At 50.4% G+C, this 20,726-nt stretch overlaps 1 protein-coding gene across 6 annotated transcripts in view; it reads right to left on the reverse strand.

Annotated features, from left to right (window-relative positions):
• The window catches only part of IKBKB (inhibitor of nuclear factor kappa B kinase subunit beta), a 49,171-nt gene extending 33,071 nt beyond the window's left edge, over positions 1-16,100 (reverse strand). For 3 of the 6 annotated variants that reach the window (XM_070500040.1, XM_044750721.2, XM_044750719.2), the window contains exons 1-5: positions 15,687-15,853; positions 14,955-15,077; positions 4,332-4,426; positions 3,248-3,365; positions 770-839 (exon numbers count right to left, since the gene is read on the reverse strand). In XM_070500040.1, the coding sequence (XP_070356141.1) occupies positions 770-839; positions 3,248-3,365; positions 4,332-4,426; positions 14,955-15,059 (388 nt within the window). In that variant the 5' untranslated portion in view covers positions 15,060-15,077; positions 15,687-15,853. Of the gene's footprint in view, positions 1-769; positions 840-3,247; positions 3,366-4,331; positions 4,427-14,954; positions 15,078-15,686 lie in introns of all 6 variants that reach the window. The other 3 variants (XM_044750720.2, XM_070500042.1, XM_070500041.1) reach the window with 3 other exon arrangements.
• Between the last annotated feature and the right edge of the window lie 4,626 nt (positions 16,101-20,726).

Genomic DNA, 20,726 nt, shown 5'->3' on the forward strand with positions numbered 1-20,726 from the left:
AGAGGAGGAGAACAGCATCATTCCCAAATCTGGGGGCAAACTACTCAGTGATAAACTCTGGATAACTCTGAACTTCAGATCTCAAACTATCAACTTGTACCAACAACCGTGGAGACTTAAAAACAAAAGGAGCCCTAGGCCAGGCCCCTCTCACTGCTGCTCCCGCCAGGCGGCGGGAGCCACATGCTGACTTGCGGAGTTCCCCCACTGCGCTCCCTCCTGGAGCCGGAGCCAGGCTCTAGGAGATGCACCTGACCCCTGCAGGCTGAGGTCACTCTTCTCCCTGAAGCCAGCCTGGCCTTCTCAGAGAGCGCCACAGATACCCTCATCTGGGGACACCAAGAGGATCAAAGGATTAAACCAGGGCAGTTTTTCCTACGCCTGTGGTTGGCAAAGAACCGCGAATGTGGAAGTGGAAAAATTCATTGCCAAGGGATGAAACTCACTCAAATGACAACCTAGTCCATTGCTGGCCATTCCAGGAAAGTAGGGAGTGGAGCTTTTTAATGGGAAAGGAAATCTGTTATTCTATATACATCATAATCCACTTCATGACTTAGTCCGGAAGGAAGGGAAATCTATTTGAGTTCAGCGCCTGCCTGACTAGCCCCTTGGTGACCTCCCCACTCCACATCTGTCCCCACCAACCCCACCCTCTATAAAGATCAGAGGACTGAAATATCTTCATCTCTGTGCTCCGCAAGGACTCACAGGGGCACCACACACTCTCCCCAGAGGGCACGGCCTGACTTCCAGGGCTGGGATTTACCAATGTCACTCAGCAAGGTGAGGATGGCTCCTTCCCGCAGGCCACAGCAGTTCTCAAACTGGTTCAGGTACTGTCAAGAAGGTGAAAAGAAGCGTCAGAGAGAGTGGTCACCGACCACCAGTAAGCCCACAAGCATCTCTTACCAGCGGAAGTCATCGAGTGTTAATCCTGGCCCTGGGCTTTGGGGACCAGGGCTGACAGGGAGCGGGGGCAGCAGGACTGGCAGGAATTGGCCCGAGGAGGAGGAGCAGTACTGAGAACTCTGGAAGCGCTCGCACACCCATAGCACGGGCTGGGCTGAGGTGTCTGAGTCACTCTGAGACAGGGAGCTCAAGGCTCATGGCAGCAGTCCTGAGGGAGGCAGGCCCGGGTCGAAGCCCAGCCACCCTGGCCCACTGCTCCTGAGAGGCCCGAGGAGGGCAGGGCCCTAAAACCACCCTCTGGCCATCTCCCCGCCGGCCTCGCCAGTGGGTGGTGCAGCAGGAGGGGCGATCAGCAAGCCCGCACTGCATGCCTGTGCCAGGCCGACCCCCACTCAGGTTAGCTCAGGAAGGTCTTCCCTGCACTGTCACACTTCATCCTCCCCCTGCCACTGAGGTGAGCACTGCAGGAATCTCCATGTCACAGGTGAGGAACCTGGGGCTGAGGGGCCAGCCATCTGTCTGCTCACACAGCTGTCACAGAGCAGAGCCGGAACATGAAGCCAGGTTCTGCCTGAGGCTGGAGCCCAGGCACTTCAATGCAGACAACAGAGTAAAGCGCTTCCCAACTGAGATTCAGAGTCATCAACTAACACTGGTACCCACGACCATCCGAGAGCCTGTTTCCTGAGCCAGGCCCACAGACGCCCTCTTACAGTCACTTCTGGCTTTTACATTTGCCCCCGTGCTGGCCACGCTGCTCTCTCCAGGCCCAGGGGTGTTGATTCTGAACTTTTAGAGGCGGGAAAGACAGGTGACCTCACTTGGAGAACAGAGACCCCGGTGCTCTGGGCGCACTCGCTCCCTGCCTCCCCGCCACCCTGCACCCCACACTAGGTCCATCATGCTGACGTTTGTTTCTTCTGCCCTGGCTGACCGGCTGTTTGCTGCCTACAAGATCAAGACTACAGTCCCCTGCCCGGCTTCAGAGCCCTCTGTAATCTGGTGCGACCCACCCACGCTGCTCTCTAAGGACTGTCTGCTAAACTATGATAACATGGCTTCCTCTCCTGACACAACTGCTGTTAGTAACAGGACTGGCAAAGGTTAGGAAAATAAAGAGGAACGTCAAAGCGTTGTCAGTTTCCCCACTTCTCATCAGTTATCAGTCCCTTGCTTGTGGGGCATGCCAACGACTGTGTTCACATCCTGCCAGGACACTCCCAGGACATGCCCACCTCCCACGGAAGGAGAAAGCCACTCGGGCAGATTGACCCTCATGGAAAGTTTCCTTTTGAAAGAGAAGGCGGAAGGGGCCAGAAGAATAACACAAATGGCCATGAAGCCTGGCCCAGGAAACTGCCACGGAAAGACAGGAGAGACGCCGGGGATCCTGCACCCCCTTAAAATCACAGGACTTCTCCTAGAGCGAAGAGCTGAGGGAGACGTGTGCTAACAGAGCAGCCTCTTTTTCATTACAAAAACAACTCTTCCGCCCAGAGCTTTTAGTTTTCCTCAGGCTATATGGCATTGTTCAGTTTCACAGATGGAGAAGTGGCCTGCAGTTGGGTTCATAGGGCCCGTGACCCAAGCTCTGCCACAGTGGCTGTGCGAGGCCTGGTAATCCACCTAACGTCTCTGGGCTAAGATACCCATCCTTCACATGGGAATGGCATCTGTTTTACCAACGTCACAGGGATGTTGACAAGTGAATGAGGCAATGTGTAGAAGCAGGTTGTGTGACACTGTTTTAGAGAACGCTGGGGAGGTGGACACACACCTGTCCCTGAGACTTGGGGGGGCTGCCATCAACCCCTCTGCAGAGTACGTTCTAGCAAAGAGAAGTTACTGTGGTCAGAAGGAGGAAAGAAAGCCCAGAAGGTGAGTCAGTGGTGGCTCTGGAACCCCAGGCCAGCTCCCTGATTACTAAGCCACCTCCCTTCCTGCCCCACTCTGTGCCCTGTGTGCAGTGCTGCCACAGCTGTGGGAGAAACTCCTCCTAATAAGGACACTGAGAGAATGAAGTGGCCCCGACATGCCAAGGGAGGAAGAGTTTGTTCTGGAACTCGTCCAGTCTTGCCTCGTACTCAAGACCTGGTGACCTTTTCCTCGTCGTTTTAGTAACCACTGTGCAGAATGCGATTCTTCCCGACTTTCTTGTAAGGGCCTCTGATTCATTCAGTCTCTTGATTCACACGCACACACATCGCCCCACACGGGGCAGGGACGAGGGGGATGTGAGAAGGCAATCCCACTGACGTCACCAGGGCTCCCTGAGCTGCCCGATGACAAAGGCAGTGAAAGGTCTCCGGCACTCCCCGCGCCCTGGACGCCTCACCTTGCGGAGGTCTCCTCCCTGGCAGTACTCCATGGCCAGCAGGGGCAAGTCATTGGGAGCCAAGTTCTGCATCCCCTCGGGGACATCCCGGGCAGCCACCACATTGGGGTGGTTCAGCCTAGGAAGAAGGAGAAACCAATGAGGGAGGACCCTGAGCTTTGGCTCAAACCCATTCCCCCTCCGCCCATGTCTCAGCAAAGCTCACCTTACAACAAAGGCCTGGAACAGCAAGGGCCCTCAGGAGTAAGTAGGGGAAGATAGAAATCAGGAACGGGTGACTGACCTCCAGGCCCAGGCGGTCAGCATCCCCAATTCCACTTTCCGCCCTGTGAACCCCAGGTCTCTCAGTGCATCCCACGTAACTTAAACTTCTTTAGAGGGCCTCACGCCAAGCCCTCACTGTACTTCAAAACTGCTTTGAAAAGCAGAGAAAGTAGAGGGACTTCCAATGTCATGCCATTCAAGTGGGGATGGGGTGTGTGTGCACGTGGGCACTGGATGCCAACAAGGTGACAGCTCCCCTCTCTAACAGGTTCATGGACGGAGCACCTGTTTGAGGTCTTCCGAGCTAACTATGTTGCTGGTTTACCTGAACACCTCACTAGCTGGGAGGACAGCATCCACCTAGAGGACTGACAGACCCTGTCTCCACTCGAGAGGAAGAAAGATCAGGAACAGCTCACAGCAGTGGAGAGTCACATGCAGCTTGGAATTGGAAGTATGGGGGAAAAAAGGACTTTTGCTGACAAAGGAAAATTCAACGTGACAGCTATTTAAAGTTATTTATTATAACAAATAAAACTAACCAAGAGCCCTTGACAAGGTCAGTCGTTGGATACTGACTGCCACTCTTCTGGAAGGCATGTATCCGGACAGACCGGCTGGCGTCCTGATTGAGGGACTGAGATTTCTGACTCTCTTTTTCCAGACGCAGAAGGTGGGGCCGTTGCTCCAGATCTCCAAGCCCCGCTGACTGCCTTGGACTTCATCTCAATGTCCCATGGCCCCTCGGCCCCTGCAGGCCCCTCGGCACCCCCCGTGGCAGCCCTGTTGCCAGCAGCAGCTCGAAGCACCAGGCCCTCACCTTCTCATGATCTGGATCTCCAGGCACCACCGCTCTCGATTCCGGGGACTGAGCTCCTGCCGGCACTGCTTGATGGCGATCTGCTCACCTGTTTCCTGCAGAGAGAGCAGGCGCGGGAGGATGAGCAGAACCAACAACCAAACACAAGAGAAAGCCTTGGGTCACATCCAGAACTGTCTCCCGATTTTACAGCAGGCCCAAAGCAGGGATTGCCATTGCCAGCAGGCTCCTGAGGCGCGCCTCTGTGTCCACTGGGAGATGTCCCCAAGTAACCTGCCAGCCCATCAGGCTGGTCTCCATCATCCCCACCTCTCACTCTGCACTTCCCTCATTTCCATCCATCCAGAGTTTGCGTCAAGGCCTTGCTCAGTTCCGACCTCCTCCACAAAACCTCTGCTGGCCATTCCTGCCCAAGAGATTTCCCATTCCTGCCCAAGAGATTTCCCATTCCTCCGAAGCCCGCCTGCTGTCACACCAGGTCGAACCATGTGACACTCTGTTGTTGACCGTTCTCACCTGCACCAATGGCACTTCCACATGGCTCAATCTCATAGTCAGTGCCACACAGTCTCCATGTTTCACATTTCTCTCTCTGGAGAGAGTTTTGTCTCTTCAGAGAGAATGTAAGCCGAGTAGATGGAACACAGGCTGATTCAAATTCCTACTCGGCCATTTACTAGCTCTGTGACCTTAACCACACCCCTTGGTCCGACTCAGTTTCTTCATCTGTAAAATGGGAATACTGACACCCACTGTCATGCAGCTGAGCCCCTAGCCAAGTCCAGCCCTTAGCAGGTGTTCAGTGATACTCCTGGGGGCAGACCCACGTCACGCAGGTACTCCTGGCATTTAAAATCCTCCAAAGCTTGGCTCCAATCTGCCTTTCCAGTCACCTCCCAGGACTCCACCCCAGGCCCGACCAGCAGCTAGATTAGACCGAGGGCCCAGGCCGTGCCGTTGCAGTCTGTGCTTGTGCCGGCACGGTGCACAGGCACCACAGGCTTCCCCCACCAGGGGCTCCTGCCCCTCGCTACACAGGTAACCCCTTCATTGCCCATACCCACCTGACTCATTTTCTGTAGGTCATAGGGTTATTGTCTCTTTTCTTTGTTAAATTATAGGCTTGTCCATCCTCATGCACTTTAACCTCTTCTCCAGTAACTAGCACAATGCCCTCACGTTTCATAAATGGAAAAGAAGGCAATCAATAAAATTTTTGTGAATAACTGACTGGCCGACCGGGTCCTGAGGATTAACTCTTCCCTTTTCCTTGGTGCTCTAGGCAGCATCAAGGAGCCATGGGGTACAGACCAAAAATCCCTTTTTGGTCTGTCCTCCCGGACAAGAAAAATCCTCCCGGACCCTGAGGCTGCAGCATCGGTGGCAGTAGGGACTGCGACTCTGTCCTCGGGTGCTCTGGCCACACAATGGGGTCACCACTATGTGTTGCCACCTCCTCGGGCCCATGGGGGCCTCCAGGATGAGTGAGGGGCAGCAGCTGCCCCTGGTTGTGGCTTTGGTGGTGGCCTGGGAGCTGGTCTGCCATTAGTGAGCAAGCTGCCCTATACCAATATCCTGTGTATTCTGTGCATCTGCAGCAAGAACCTCCCCACCAGCCCCACGCTCAGCACGCCCCTGGGGAAAGGCCACGGCCTGCAGGTTGGTACGGTCAATCCAACAACAAGAAAAAATTTCAGAACGGCACCAAAACTCTACTGTTGCCCAATTGAAGGATGCCCCAGAAGGCCTGTCAGACTGTTCTGTCAGTTCATGAAAATGCATACTGAAAAGAATCATTAAGTCTTTTAAGCATAGCAATTCGTATAGAACTGAACGGGATTTAAAAAAGACGTGACGACTGTGGCAAGACCCTCCAGTGTGCACGTGGAGAACTTCATCGCAGCCGCACATTTACCAAGCTAGCCATGATCCCTACAGGAACAAGGACCCATCCACTAAAAAAAGGAAAAATGGAAGGCTCCAAACAGGAGCAGAAGCTGTCTAATAAGACCACTGAATCACTGATCAACAAACCAATCCCTAAAACTGACTTAAGAACCGTAAGCTTTAGAAATAAGGTAGAAGCATCTTCTGATCCTTACAGGTCCAACGGCAGAAAACAGATACTTACAACACCTCGGAGATACTCCCGTAAGTTGCTTCTATCAAATCCCAACATTGCTGAGGTTAAACTCTCCGTCATGTGGTGACCTCACATGCCTACTTTTTCTTTAACAGCTCTATTGAGATATAATTCACATACCATACAATTCATTCATTTAAAGAATATAATTTAATGGTTGTGGATATATTCATAGTGCAACCAAAACCACAATCAATTTTAGAACATGTTCATCACCCCCCATAGAAACCCCATACCCATTAGCAGTCACTCCCCATTTCCCCCCAACCCCTTCAGCCCCAGGCAACCACCAATCTACTTTCTGTCTCTACAGGTTAACCTATTCTGGACATTCATACAAACGGAATCATACAGTATGTGGTCTTGTGTGATGGCTTCTTTCACTTTGCATACTGTCTCCACGGCTTACCCATGCTGGAGCTGCATGTCCACTTTTGTGACAACAGCACTCCTCGGTGCAGCCCATGGCAGCAGTAGGTGTCGATAACCAGGTTCTGCTGTAAGTATCCTTCACTTACTTTGCTATTAGAACCCTGATCTTTGGCCTAGATTCTGAGGTGCTCTCTGAAGAAGAGCTGACCTCTTTCAAAAACTGTAAATCCTGTTGCTATTGAACCAATTAGTACAGCTGTAGAGGTGAATTTGGGCAGAAGTCCATCTAACAGTTTTCAAGAGTTAGAGAACATGTCAAAAGAATCCCACTGTTCCTCAATCGATGTACAAGCAGACTGTGCTACACTTCACCAAATCTTACACCCCCTACCTCGTGAGCTTCCCAATTCCTCTGTCTGCTCTCAAACTGATTTGAATTTGGTTTCAAGTTTCACTTCCCATTAGTGTTCAGACTCAAATATTTCTCCCCAGTTCTACGGTAACTCCGTCAACAGTGGCTCCGACACACCGACACATGTTACAGATGCTAGTCTCCTGTTAGGCGGGATCGCTACAGAAACAGCCTGTGGAAGGCAGAGCTCTACCCGAGAGGAGGCTGACGGGCTGTGCTGTACGAGGGAGCACTGTCGAGAGTGCCCCCCCAGCACGCAGTGTTTCAATGGACAGTCTTGTAAGCAACAGTTTAGTAGAAGATTTTGCAATTCATGGTTTGTTACCTCAGAATGACTCTTGAGAGTTTAAACCAAGAATTTTAAAAATCTGCACCTATTTTAACTTCAATACACAGAACAGTGTGCTAGTTTTCTATTGCGCTATAACAAATTGCCACAAACTTAGTGGCCTGAAACAGTACAAATTTGTTTCCTTACAGTTCTGGAGATCAGAAGTCCGGGATGGTCTCACCAGGCTAAAATCGAGATGTTGGTAGGGCCGTGGTCCTTTCTGGACACTCTAAAAGAGAATGCGCTTCCTTGCGTTTTTCCAGCTTCTTAGAGGCTGCCTGAATTCCTTGGCTCATGGCCCCTTCCACCAGCAATGACCAGTTGAGTCTCTGTCACATTGTATCACTCTGACACTGATTCTCCTGCCTCCCTCTTCTATTTTTAATCACTTCCGTGGTTGTATTGGGCCCACCCAGAAAATCCAGGATAATCTTCCCATCTAAGGTCAGCTGATCAGCAACCTTAATTTCATCTGCAACCTTAATTCCCATTTGCCATGTAACCTCACATCTTCACAGGTTTGGGGGTTAGGACGGAGATATCTTCGGGAGGTCCCATTACTCCACCTACCACCAACAGTATGCTTCCTTCATAAAAATGACAGATAAATCAAACCTGAAAGGCAGATATACTAAGTGACTTAGAAAATACTTTAGGTCTGTCTCTATACATTAGATAATAGTAGATAATCATAGTCTTTTGCTCAGTGCAAACACTGGACCTAAGACACAGCTGTCACCTGGCCCAACCAGAATCCAGGAATAGATTTTGATATTGCAGACTGATATTAAAGACTGAAGATTTGATCCTGGCCTCAATACTCAAACTCAGACTGCGGAGTGAGCTTGGAGCAACAGCAGCACTGAACATGTTGTGGAATAACAGGGCACAGAGACCATCACTGGAGAGTTCAGCTCAGGCCCACGGCTGCAGGGGAACTCCTAACTTCCTAGCCTGGAAATGTCCCACAGATACAGACACACTTCAAGTCTCCTTACACAGTGGCCATGAGTATGTTTCACTTGAAACAGAAACCTGAACAATGACTTTCTGTTGCTAAAAACACACCTGCTCTAGAAAGCAAAATTCAATTGAACAGTACAGAAACAGACAATGAATACTGGCTTTGAAACCCTGGGGAGTTTGTTCTTCACCAGTAATGCAACTCAGAACAGTGAGCGCCTTTCTTCATTTGGTCTAGAACTTCCCAGGGTCAGCTCAATTCTGCAGAAACCTACACTTGGCCAGAACTATCTCATATCCAACGTCTAGTAAGTAGACTCCTCATGTGGGAGAAAATTTAAAACTGGTTTGTATTTTGAGAAAATGGAGCAAGGGGCCAATAGTATTATCTACATTGAATGCAGTTGATTATGAAGGTCCTTAGAGTCTCTGTGGTTCTTTGCCTTTTGTATGCGAAAACACAAAACTTGTATATAAATGTGAGTGCACTATAAGGTGCAGATGGAGGTGGGGGATACATCTGCAGACTTGTGAGAGCTACCAACAGATGCCACAGCAGAAGTGCGCTGGAACGCCAGTCTAAGAGGGAGCCGGCCCTGCCTGCAAAAGTCAGCCTTCTTTTAATGACCAAGGGAAACTCATAGGAAGCCAAGAGGGTACGTTCAAAGCCTTGGCTCCGAAAGCCAGCTCTTGTTACCATGGCAACCACCCTCTAGGCACTGTGGTATAAGGGGACAACCAGTAATAATCTCCTCATTCCTTCTCAGGCCCTGCCCTCCAAGACGAATGTTTCTGAAAGGAGCAGCAACGCTGGGCTCTGAGAGATCCTAGAGACAGAACCAAGGCCCGAGAGTCAAAGGTCCAGGGCTGGCTGTAGCTTTGCCCCTCACTCAACAGCACTGACCAGTCTATGCTGAGAGGGCTCTGACTTCAACCCACTACCTTCAGTGTAAATATCCAACAGACACAGCGGCCTCCAAACTCACCCACGAGGGCTCAGGGGCGAAGTAGGTCAGAGTGTAACTCCCTCATCCTTCGCCTGGTAAATGTGTGACACTGGGCCCACTCCTTAGCTTCTGGGTCTTTATCCATAAGATGGAGATGACTCTACCCCTCCCGGTGTTGTCAGTTAAAATGAGATGGAGTGTCTGGTACAGAGGGGGCCTTGAGTAAATTACAGTAGTATCATTTCCTTTCTCTCGCCCTAGGCAGATGTTGCCCTACCCATTTGAATTGCCTTCTCTTCTCCTGTCAGACTATCTACAGTCTTCCTCCTTTCAAGATCCTGCTGAAGTTCCATTTCCTCAAGAAACTGAGCATTCAGGAGAGACAAGATGGATAGAGCACAAAGCACAAATGACACAGGACACTCGTGATAAATAGTAGCCATTATTCTGGCCACACAATTCAGTGCTTCTATTTAGACTTATTTGATATGTTCCTAAGTCTCCATTTTACCTCCTCAATTAGAGCACAGGCACATTAAGGACGGGTCACCGCTTCTTCCCTCATGGATCCCTGATGGAGCTTAGGCCAGCACTCAATAAATTCTTAGTGAACTGACTGACTAAAGTCTTTAAGACTTCAAAACACAGATAAGCTGAAGTGAACTTAGTCTTGTCCACTGAAGGGGCAAGTAAAAGTGAGTACTACTTCACAGAAGGGATAATTAACAATCCCTTACCTTTTGTATCTTTATAACAGCCAGCGTTTACATCACCTCATTTCATCCTCACACTCATCCTTTGGGACCTACGGTGGCACTTCCCAGCCTCTTTCACATCAAAGTGCACAGAGAATGTGATATTTGCAAGGAACCCTGGGACGTTTCCAGATGCTTCCAGACAGCAGCCGCCCCATGTCCGGCCGAGGCATGCTGAGTGCCAAGGGGATCAATATCTTAGCATCCTCCAAATCCACATGGGAGGCTGTGGCCCAAAGCCACAACGCTGGCAATAACAGCCGGAACTTGAACCTAGCTGTGTGTGATTGCAAGCTCTGTTTTTTCCCCCTTATTCCCAAAAGGTGTTGCAGGCTGAGGTCACTCAGGTCATCTTTTCTTCTTCCTTTGTATTTAACAAAGATCTTATTGAAAATATCAGCCTGTCTACACTGTACTGACCCTTGGGCTGAAGATTTAAGGAAACACCAACATAGCAAAGATGGTCCAGGCCCATGCTTGGCAAAAGGACCAAAACACTCAGGAAACAGGTGGGTCATTTATTACACTGCCCTTCCTCACTGGGAAATACCTATTTTCAAGTTCTTGTTTAATGAGGAAAACTTATATATTTGTCCTCCAAAGGAGAGTTTTTCCTTTAGTGCTTCAAAATGGTTTAGACGGATCGTGGGGTCCTGAGAATGTCCTAGGGGCGACCCTAAGTTTGCATCCTCCATGATGGAGAAGTTACAAGCCACAGTGGAGAAGGCGTGAGGTGCAGTCTGGGACACAAATAGATGTAGGCGCAGAGTCCAGCTCTTTCACTTACTAGCTTAGCCTCTTGGGGAAAGTGAGTTAACCTCTCTGTGCTTCAGTTTCTTCAGCTATAAAGTGGAAGTAAAGACAGCATTACGTCCTTTTAGGATTACTGTGATGACTGGAGAGAAAGCGCATAAAATGCTAGACCAATCTGCGTGGAGTAGGTGCTCAATAAATAACGGGTCTCACCATTAGGTGTCACTTCCCTGGCCAAGGAGACAGAGGCATAGGTTCTTTTTGCAATTTCTCTTGTGCTAAAGTAAAAATATTTTCTCTTTTGTAGACAAGATAAAGTCTATGGATCTCTGGAGTATCAGGACAAGGTCCACGGTTGCTGTGTGAAGTACAACCATTCCTGAGTGGAGTTAAGCAATCGAGACCACCCCATCCCAGCTGCTCTCTTCAAGAGGCTCTGAGCAGGAGGGCATCCACCAGAGGCCACAGTGCTCCCGTTCTGATCCTGAACATCAATTAAAGACCCTCCCCTAAGCACCCCGAGCAGCCTGAGGGATTCTTCCAGCTGAGGAACAGCCCAGGAGGAGCGAGAGAGCTGCCCGAACTGAGCCAGGCTCAGCAAGCACGCACCAGGTGTCTGTGCACGCTGGACCTCTCCCTCTCCCTCAGCCCCTCCACTTTCTATCCCGTCTCTAAGCCCTGTCAGTTTTACCCCTAAAACAGCTCTTAACTCTGCCCGCTCCCTCCAGCTCCGCCGCCGTCAGCCCGTCCAGTCTCTCACTTGGACTACCCCAAAAGCTTCATAACTGGTCTCCCCACGAGACAGGGCAGTGCCAGTGGTGTCCCAGTACCAGTCCCTGAAAGCCGACTGTTAAATATTCAGGAATTTGGTGAGAACTCGTTGTGAAACTATCAGTGGCTTGAAATGAGCCAGGGTGGGAGTAGTTACCCTGTGAAAATCGGTCAACACTCCCCACCAGGGAGACTTTTCAGAGAGCTGATTTCCCAGCCCACCGCTGCCTGGGCCGCTCCGAGGTGTCCCCGCAGTCAGAGCGCACCTCCCTTCAACAGAGTCCCCGTTGCTCTTGGGATAAAAACAAAACCTCCTCAGCAGGGTCCGACTCTCGCCTTCTACACTCCAGCCTCCCTCGCAGCCGGCTCCCCCCACCCTGCATCCCCCCACACAGGGGCTCGGCACCGGCTGCCCCCTCTGCCCGGAACTCTTCCCACCTTCTCTGCTCGGCTGACTTCTACCGATCCCTCAGCCTCTGCTCAAGAGCCACCTCCTGGGGAAGCCTTCCCCACCCCTGACTGAGCCCGCCCCGGCATGGGACACGGGGTCTCACTGCACTGGGCCTGCCCTGGCACGGGGTCTCGCTGCACTGGGCCTGCCCTGGCACGGGGTCTCGCTGCACTGGGCCCCTCTCTCATGCCGCGTTCACCACAGCCGGAGTCTACAGTTACAATTACTGACGAATGGCTCTTTCTCTTTTCCAAAAAGATCTTTATCAGAATCATTTATCAGAATCATTTTGTGCCCCTAATATGTGTGTAACATAGAGATAGTTGCTATGGGGGAATTGAAAGAAACCAAAAACCAGAGAGACCTCGCTGACCAGGAACTTAGAGCCTTGACAAGACACACGCCTACACACAGACAAAATGGCAGTGCACGAGGCGTGCCAAAGGAGTGGAGCTGAAGGAACTCAATGGGAGAACCAATTCCCACGGAACGAAGGAGTCCATGACGGCTTATGGAGGAGGAGCTGTACAGCTGGTCCCAGAGGAACGGGCGGGATTTAGGTAAAACTGTCCAGGACAGACAGGCTTGTCCCAGAGAGGGCTCAGCCGACCAACCTGTTGGGAGCCAACAAGGGGACGTAATGCTAGAGAGACAGGGTGAGGTCAGACCATGGAGGGGCCTCCAGCGGCAGAATGAGGAGTTTAGCTTTTGGGTTTTTTAAAATAAAGAACAAATTAAGGTTTTTGAACAGGGGAAGGAACTTGAAAGTATTAATTCTTGAAGACTAATCCAAACACCCAAACAAACACACACACACACACACACACACACACCCCTTAGGCCATATCTATAAAGCCTCAAAGAAATTCTGACAATAGCTTTCCAAGCCCAGAGAGCAGATGGAGGCCATTTTGAACCAGAGATGACAGAGACATGGCACATTCGGACAGAACTCTTTTTGAAGGAAACCAAGATGTCTCTAATCCAGCTGCAACAAGATATCTGCTGTAGTCAAAACTCTAAAAGCCCTGCCCGTTTAGAAGCAGGCCAGCCCACGTATATGTGGCGCATGGAACGATCTGGCTCTTCTGTTACATGCTGGGCTCCTGGCTACACTCTGACCAGAACAGATTTGAGCCAGTTGCACTTCTAAGGCCTCCTCAGCCATGGGCTTTGCTGGGATCCTAGCCTGCCAGTTGGGTATGGGAATTACCACCTGCAGGGCTGTTCTCTGCCCTCCAGCTCCAGCTGCCACATCCCTCCAGGGGTCATTCCACCCACTCAGAGCTCACAGGGCTCAGGGCAGGGCCTGGAATGTCTTCCAACAAACTGAGGACGGGAGTCAGCTGACCAGAATGACCCTCGACGTGCTGGCCAGTAGCTCCGTGACCCCCGCTGCTCGCTGCAGCCAGGCTCCTGGGAAGTGGGGTGCAATCTGCCATCCCTTCAGTCGAAAAGGGCGCTCAGCAGCCCTTGACTGAAAAGCAGATGCGTCCCTCAAGGACTTCAGTGGGTCTGAAGTTTGGGTCAGGAAGCTACTCTCACCTATTTGGTGAGTGAGGGTCCCCTGGAGCAGTGGTCTCCAAATTGGGTATATGTACTCCAGGGGTTATCCAAGACTGGAATCCAAAAAAATAAAAAAGAAATTAAGTTTTTTTGATACTAAACCCTCCTCACACCACTTGTCAGGTCAAGTGCCACTGCTGGTACTTGAGGTATCCTGAGGTCAATGGGGTTCCAAAGGCAAGGGGTGGACAGGGGCCTGTGGGGACATGTTGCAGGTTACATGTGCCCTGCTTAGGTGCAATTACGGACCGTATCATCCAATTTTAATCAAAGAACTCTCATAAAATGGACGAGTGGCTTAAAAAGGCTGCCGCAGAGATTTTTCAGTACATGCAACACTTGCACAAACGGGAATATGGAAGAACCAACACTTCCAAGCTGAGAAACTCATGTCAGATACATAAGGAGTAAAAACAATGAGGGTCTCACCAGATCTAAAAAGAAACTGGTCCCCAAAATTCAAAATTATAAAAATTATCTGAAATACAGATTTTTATCTACTATCCTTAATGATAATTCTCACTTTCATGTAGCTCTCCATATTTTGTGCTGCAAAGTACTGCAAACAACCCTGGGAAGACATCATAATTAGTAAATATTGTAAAAATTAATTTTTAAGACATTTTAAAATATTTTATTATTCTCATCCTTTAAACTTTTCTGTTTTTGAAGTTTTTTTTTTCCCCTCCCCAAAGCCCCAGTACATACTTGTATATTCTAGTTGCAAGTCCTTCCAGTTCTTCCATGTGAGCCACTGCCACAGCATGGCTACTGACAAACGAGTGGTATGGTTCCATACCAGGAACCAGACCTGGGCTGGGGCCACTGAAGTGGAGCACGCCGAACTTTAACCACTAGGCCATCAGGGTTGGCTCAAAATTTTCTATTTTTGTGTGTTTTATAATGTGTAATATTAGTACACAATAGATTAGCGCATGACAGTCTAATGTCAGGACAGATAGATAATTTAAAATATATATCACTGAGGCGGAAAACTTAAAATCTTTTCCTATTTATTTAGGTGGCATAGTCAATAAAGCTCAGAGATCACTAACCCAGAGACAGCTTAGCAGCCCTGGAGCCCTCTTCCCATCTCCCTTTCGCACTCTCTCCCAAGAAGCCCATGGCCAAAGCTCTTCCCAGCGGCACAGAGCCCTACCTGATTGTGCCATCGGATGACGTTTCCAAATCCCCCTGTCCCAAGTCGCTCTTTCATTTCCCAGGCCCCACATGTCTGGGTCGGCAGGGAAGGTGACCAGCTCATAGCGATGCCGTGCTAACTCTGTAAGCAATTTGGGGTGGGGGGCAAAAGGTTAAAGTTAAGACAAAATGGAAGTCATGGGGATGGAGAAGGTGAGAGATATCATTGCCCCTCAGTGTGGGAGCAGAAGAAACTGAGCTGGTTTTCGTTTTGTAAATAAACCAGTTAGGTTGGTTGGGTTTTCGGCTTGGGTAGCAAACTTGTCTTCCTCGCCGTCCCCTACCCCACCTCCGCGGCTGTGGAGGCACGCAGGGAGGAAAGTCACTCAAGGGAGACGACGGCCCACACCCCGGGACCTCGACACGGGGCCCCCGGGACCCCCGCCAGGGGCGCCGCGCCCCACGCGCATTCTGCCCGAGGTGGCGGGGAGACTCTACGTTCCGAATCACGTTTCTCCCCCAAAGCCACCCACCTCGACGCCGCCCCCGGGAGCCCCCGCCAGGGCTGTTCTGGGCCCCCGACTCAAACCGCACGAGGGAAAGGCTTCCACGCCCTGAACCCCTGACTTTTAAACTCGACATAAGTTTCTCCAGGAGCCTCAAGCGAGGAGGGAGGTGCGAGCCCGCCAGGGCAGAGGCGACGCGGGGTCTGCAGGTGGCACCAGGGCCGCGCGCCGCCCGGGGGACTCACCTGTCGGCGGGGCCGCGGGGCGGGGGAGCGGCTCCCCGGGGCGGGGGAGGCGGGGGCTGGGCGGCACCACCGGGGTCTCTGGCACCACCCCAAGACATTAAAATACGGGAATCTTAAACCTGCCAGCCGAGGGCCACTTCCTCAAACACTTCCTGCTCTGACGTCGCGGGCACGTGGGCCGGGCCGGGTCTTAAAGGGACCGCGGCGTCGGGGGGTGAGGGAGGCGGGGGTCCGGTCACGCCCCGTGCCCGCGCCGGCCGGCTGTACCCGGGGACCCCAGCCCAGGTGCCCCTGGGAGGGTGTGTGTGGCTTCTAGACAACTCTGGTCGAAATTGAACAGGCTGTGCTCGCTGAGATGAAAGCGCAGCCCTAAGCTGAGCCCTAAGACGCCAGAGTCCTTTTAAGACAAGTGCCTTCAACCTGAGCGGTTTCTGGGACAGGGGAGATGGGGATTTCCTCACCCCGGCCCTCCTGGGGTGAACTTGACACCGCTTCCTAGACTTTTAACTCGGTGGAATTTCCCGCGCCCCCGCTGGGATTGATTTAGGGACTGTTTCCAAGAACCGCCCTTGGCCTCCTGTCCTCGTGCTGCGCTCCCCTGGTTCAGAGGCTCTTTGGCTGGATATCAAGAATGATAAATCAAAGCTGTACTCCTTACAAGTGACAGTCCCTACTCCCCCTTTAAAGAAAATAAAGGAAAGGGGGGGAAATCTAGCAGAGTGACCCTAAAGCGGAGTTTCAGTCCCCGTGATGAAGGGAAATGGTGAGAGGCTCCGAGGCCTGAGCCCTGAGGAGAGCGGTTCGTCTCCCACCTACCTAGCATTATAATAAGGTCTCTTACTACTGAGTTTCTCAGTCCTAGGGCATTATATTAGCAGACAAAGGAGGTGTGTGTGTGTGTGTGTGTGTGTGTGTGTGTGTTGGTATATTTACTGGAGCAGGACAAAAAGTACTAAAGGAAGCCTAAAGATAAGAGCTCTCATTTATAGAGTGCTCACTGAGTGCCAGGCGCTGTCTAAACTCTGTGCTTAGGTACCCTCATTCAGTCCTCAAGCCAACCCCACAAATTGGACAATACTGATTATTATTATCCCCATTTTACAGATGAGAAAACTGAAGCAGAGAGAGGAAAAGTCTGTATCCAAAGTCACAGGCTGGTAAGTGAGTGATCTGCTGTTCAAACCCAAGCAGCCAGCTCTCGGACCCACGCTATGAACATGTGGTTAAAAGCAGCGTCCTCAGAAGTTCACGAGGAGGCGAACTGGCTTTCGAATCTAGATACTGCTGTCGATTGCCTCTGAGACTTTAGCCAGTTACTTGACCGCTCCAAGCATCCATTTCTCTCCTTTAAAATGTAGGCAGGATTCAGTTGAATTGCATGAAATTGTCGTTTTCTTATAAAGCAAAAACAGTCGAAACACAGCAAACACAGATCAGCAGTTTCATCTGGCTCAGCCTAAGGGTAGCAGGAGGACAGGAGGGCACAGGTCAGACAGCGGAGGCACTGGCAGGGTCGACGTGGAGGACAGAGGAGGTGCTGGCGAGCCCTGCCTGACACAGGGGACACTCCTGCCGGCACAGAGCCCCAGGCTGAAGGGGATGCTTAGGGACATACGTCAGCCCAAACAGATGGGTCCACGATGCCCGGGGCTGCCTCGGCACTTTGAGCTCCTGGGTTTTTCTCAATTTACCCTACTGTCACTGCCAAATAGCACACTCAGCCTCAAAGCAGGAAGAGAAAAGAATGTGAGTAAACAGTTGGAAAGCACTTAGAATGGTGCCCAACACATTCTAAATGCTATATAAGTGTTTGCTTAATAAATAAATTTTTAAGATAAAACATATTTATTGAGCACCTATATGAGTTGGGCCCTATGTCGAGTCTATTTCTCATATGACATCATAAAAGGTTTCTCTTTAATCACTGTCACTGAGAAAGTTAGTGAGACACCCACTGATATACCAGAAGTTTACTCCACTCTGTAATTTAACAGTCCCCATTTGCTCAGCTCAAAATAATTTGGTTTTCAACTGAACATAAATCTCTCTGATAAGGTCACATATTACTAGATTTAAAAAAAAATGAATGATGGCCCAGGAAGGGGCCTCTGGGTTTTATCATGTCTCAAGAAATTTGTCATCTTAAGCCCTGTTTTCTCTTCAGAAAAGACATGCCCACTGCCTACATCTGGTCTCTGTCCTGCTCTAGAGATGTGAACAGACTGTTTGCAAAAAATATTTTTAGATACAGCAGAAAAATATTCCCTTTTCTTCCTGTTTTAAGGCTGAGGGTGCTATTTAGCAGTGACTATAGGGTGGTCAAGAAATACTGAGCAGCTGGCATGCCTGGCACAGCTCTGGGCATGGCTGACCTGGGGGGGCCAAGCAATGCAACTCTCGTCAGAGGCACCTAGAATTTTTTTAGGGAGGTCAGATCCACAGAGAGCCATTAAGTGATGAGCAATAAGGACGAGCAGGCAATACAAAATTCCAGCACTGATTGGTTCTGTTGTGGAGGTAGGACTGCGCTAGCGATAAGGATAAAGTTTCTAAGGGGTTTATTTTAAAATAAAACCTTCTCCCCAGGGTCCAAGATAACTATCCTCTATTCAGTCTTTTTGTGCCATCAATTGAGAAAACTCTATTCTCTTACCTAACAGCAGCCAGGCATAGCAACACTGAACTCCTTTGAGCGAGGAAAGGATTGTTATCGGAACATCTGGGAGCTGAGTCACAGTAAGAGAAACCAGCTCAAAAGACAGGAAGGCACTCAAACAGACCGTTTGGAACAGGGAGGGTTTCCCAAGCCCCCCACTGCCCACAGTCAGCTCTGGCTCAGTGACTTAAGCGACTCTCTCATTACTTCCAATTTTCTCCCTGCCCTGCAGAGAGAGGACTCTGTAAGTCAAGACTAGCTCCTTCAACAAACAAAAAGTCTTCTGCCGGAAAAGTTGGAAAGCTTGTTTAGTTGGAAGACATGAAGAAATCCACCTTTCTTCTAGGGGAGTTGGTGGGAGATAGGGCTGGGCTGGCAGAGCCCGATAGTGAGAATGAACCCTCTTCAAATTAGAGAGGAGGCAGTCACTAAGGGACGGTGGCCTAGCCCACGGGGGCAGAGAGACGGTGGACGGGCTGCTGTGTACGGTTTTACCACCGGGCAGGTATGTTTTGCAGCTCATCTTCGTTCTGAGCTGCTCCTTTAGCTCTCTGGGAGCAGAGATTGTGTTCACTGCTGCATTCCCAACACCTGGTGCATCATAGGTGCTCAATAAAAATTTACCGAGTGAATGAGCAAATTGGCCAATGCAAAGACTGGTGATGCTGCCCTCTTTGGCATTTGGTTATACGTGTTGTCTGGAGTCTGAGAGACATGGGTTCTAATCCTGCCTCTGCCTTTTCTTGGCTTGGGGATCTCAGGCAGTTTACTGAATCTCGTTGAGCCTCGGTTTTCTGTAAAATGGGGGCTAATAAAACCTACTCCTCGTGGTTATATGGTTTAAGTGAGATTATATATGTAAAGTGCCCAGTACAGAGCCGGGTGCCTATTAAACCCTTTTTGAATAGTAGTTTTTAATGCTGTTGCTTTTTTAATGCAATAACCCAGAAATCAGCTGAGAATCCTGTCTTTTGTGATTCAGATGAAGTGGGCTCACCCCTGCCTCCCGTTACACTGAAAGTCCACGTGTCCTTCACCTTTCACATCTCTCCAGGAATTTGGTGTCAGATGTGGTCGTGTCTGATGGTGGGTGAGGTGGGTGGTGTGTTTCCTATTTATCTCGGATTCTGAGCTCCTACTTTTGCGAAATTCTTAATCGCTCTTTCTACATGGGCCCTCCTGTCCACCACAACCAGGAATTTTGTCACCATACTCTATTCTTGTCCTTCAGAGCTCTTGTCACTAATTTTTTTTTAAGGGTTGGGCTTTTTCCTGAACATGTTACAAAATCAAGAAGACTGAAGCCAATGTCCTCATCGGGCCCCTCAGATTCTTCTTTCTTTCTTCCACTCTCTTTTCCTCCGTTGAGGCAGCAGTGGTGGAGGGGACAGGACGTTCTGTGGGGCAGGGCCGCCAGCCACCTCGCTGCAGAAGAGGCTCCTGATCTTGATGTTGGCCAGGGCCCTTGCAAACAAGCCTGGACAGAAAGGTTCAACATTGACACCAGCCACTTGAATGAGGGCGGCGATCTTGTCCTCCTTGACGGTCACTGAGTTGTCACGCGGGATGAGGACTGAATAGTGTCAGGGAGGAGGGAATTTCCTCTCCGCCCTTCTTGTGTTCTAATGGCTGGAGGGGTAATGAAACTGGCACAAAACCAGATTAACAGGAGAAAACCCAATTGAATTCATAAGAGTGAACAAAGCAGGCAGTAATATATCTTTTTACATAAAGAAATAATAAATTTGTGAGGAATGACAGGACAAAGGAATGTAGGTTTGAGGTAGGTAATTAGTGAGGAATTTAAATACAAGTTAGGCTTGGGGTAGTAAGTTAACAAGGTTTGCTTATGCGGCTCCTCAGGCAGCATCCCCTGGCTCTGGGGATGGGGATGCAGGCAGAGCGTTTCCCATGGAAGACTGGTTTCCTGCTTTCAGAGGGAACAGAGGCAGAAGGCCCAGAATGCCATCTTTGCTTCTCAAGTGACCTGAATTCAAAATGATCAATGTGCCATTGTGGGATATTTGGGGGTAGCCTGCTCTGGGCCCCGACAGTTGATGTAGGCAGTCTCAGAGGCCAAGGCCATGGGGAAGGCCTGTGCCAGCCTGGCAGCTGCCCAGCACTATGCTAGTTGCTGGATGAAGTGAGGGCCCCACCCCACAGTGGCCTCAGCTTCCTCAGAAGGACCGAGCACCTTAGCGGCAGCTTTGGGAAGGAGGCTCTCACTGATTTCAATACATATTGGTCTGTTTATTGCCTGCCTCCCCCACTACTCCTGTGTCCCACTGTCCATGCGTCACCCAGTGCTGGCCACCATGTAAAGTAATAGTGACAATAGCGAACATTAATGGCCGCCCAGCAGGTGCCCTGTGATTATTTCTGTA

The sequence above is a fragment of the Equus asinus genome, chromosome 27, assembly GCF_041296235.1.
Source record: "Equus asinus isolate D_3611 breed Donkey chromosome 27, EquAss-T2T_v2, whole genome shotgun sequence".
NCBI lineage: Eukaryota > Metazoa > Chordata > Mammalia > Perissodactyla > Equidae > Equus > Equus asinus.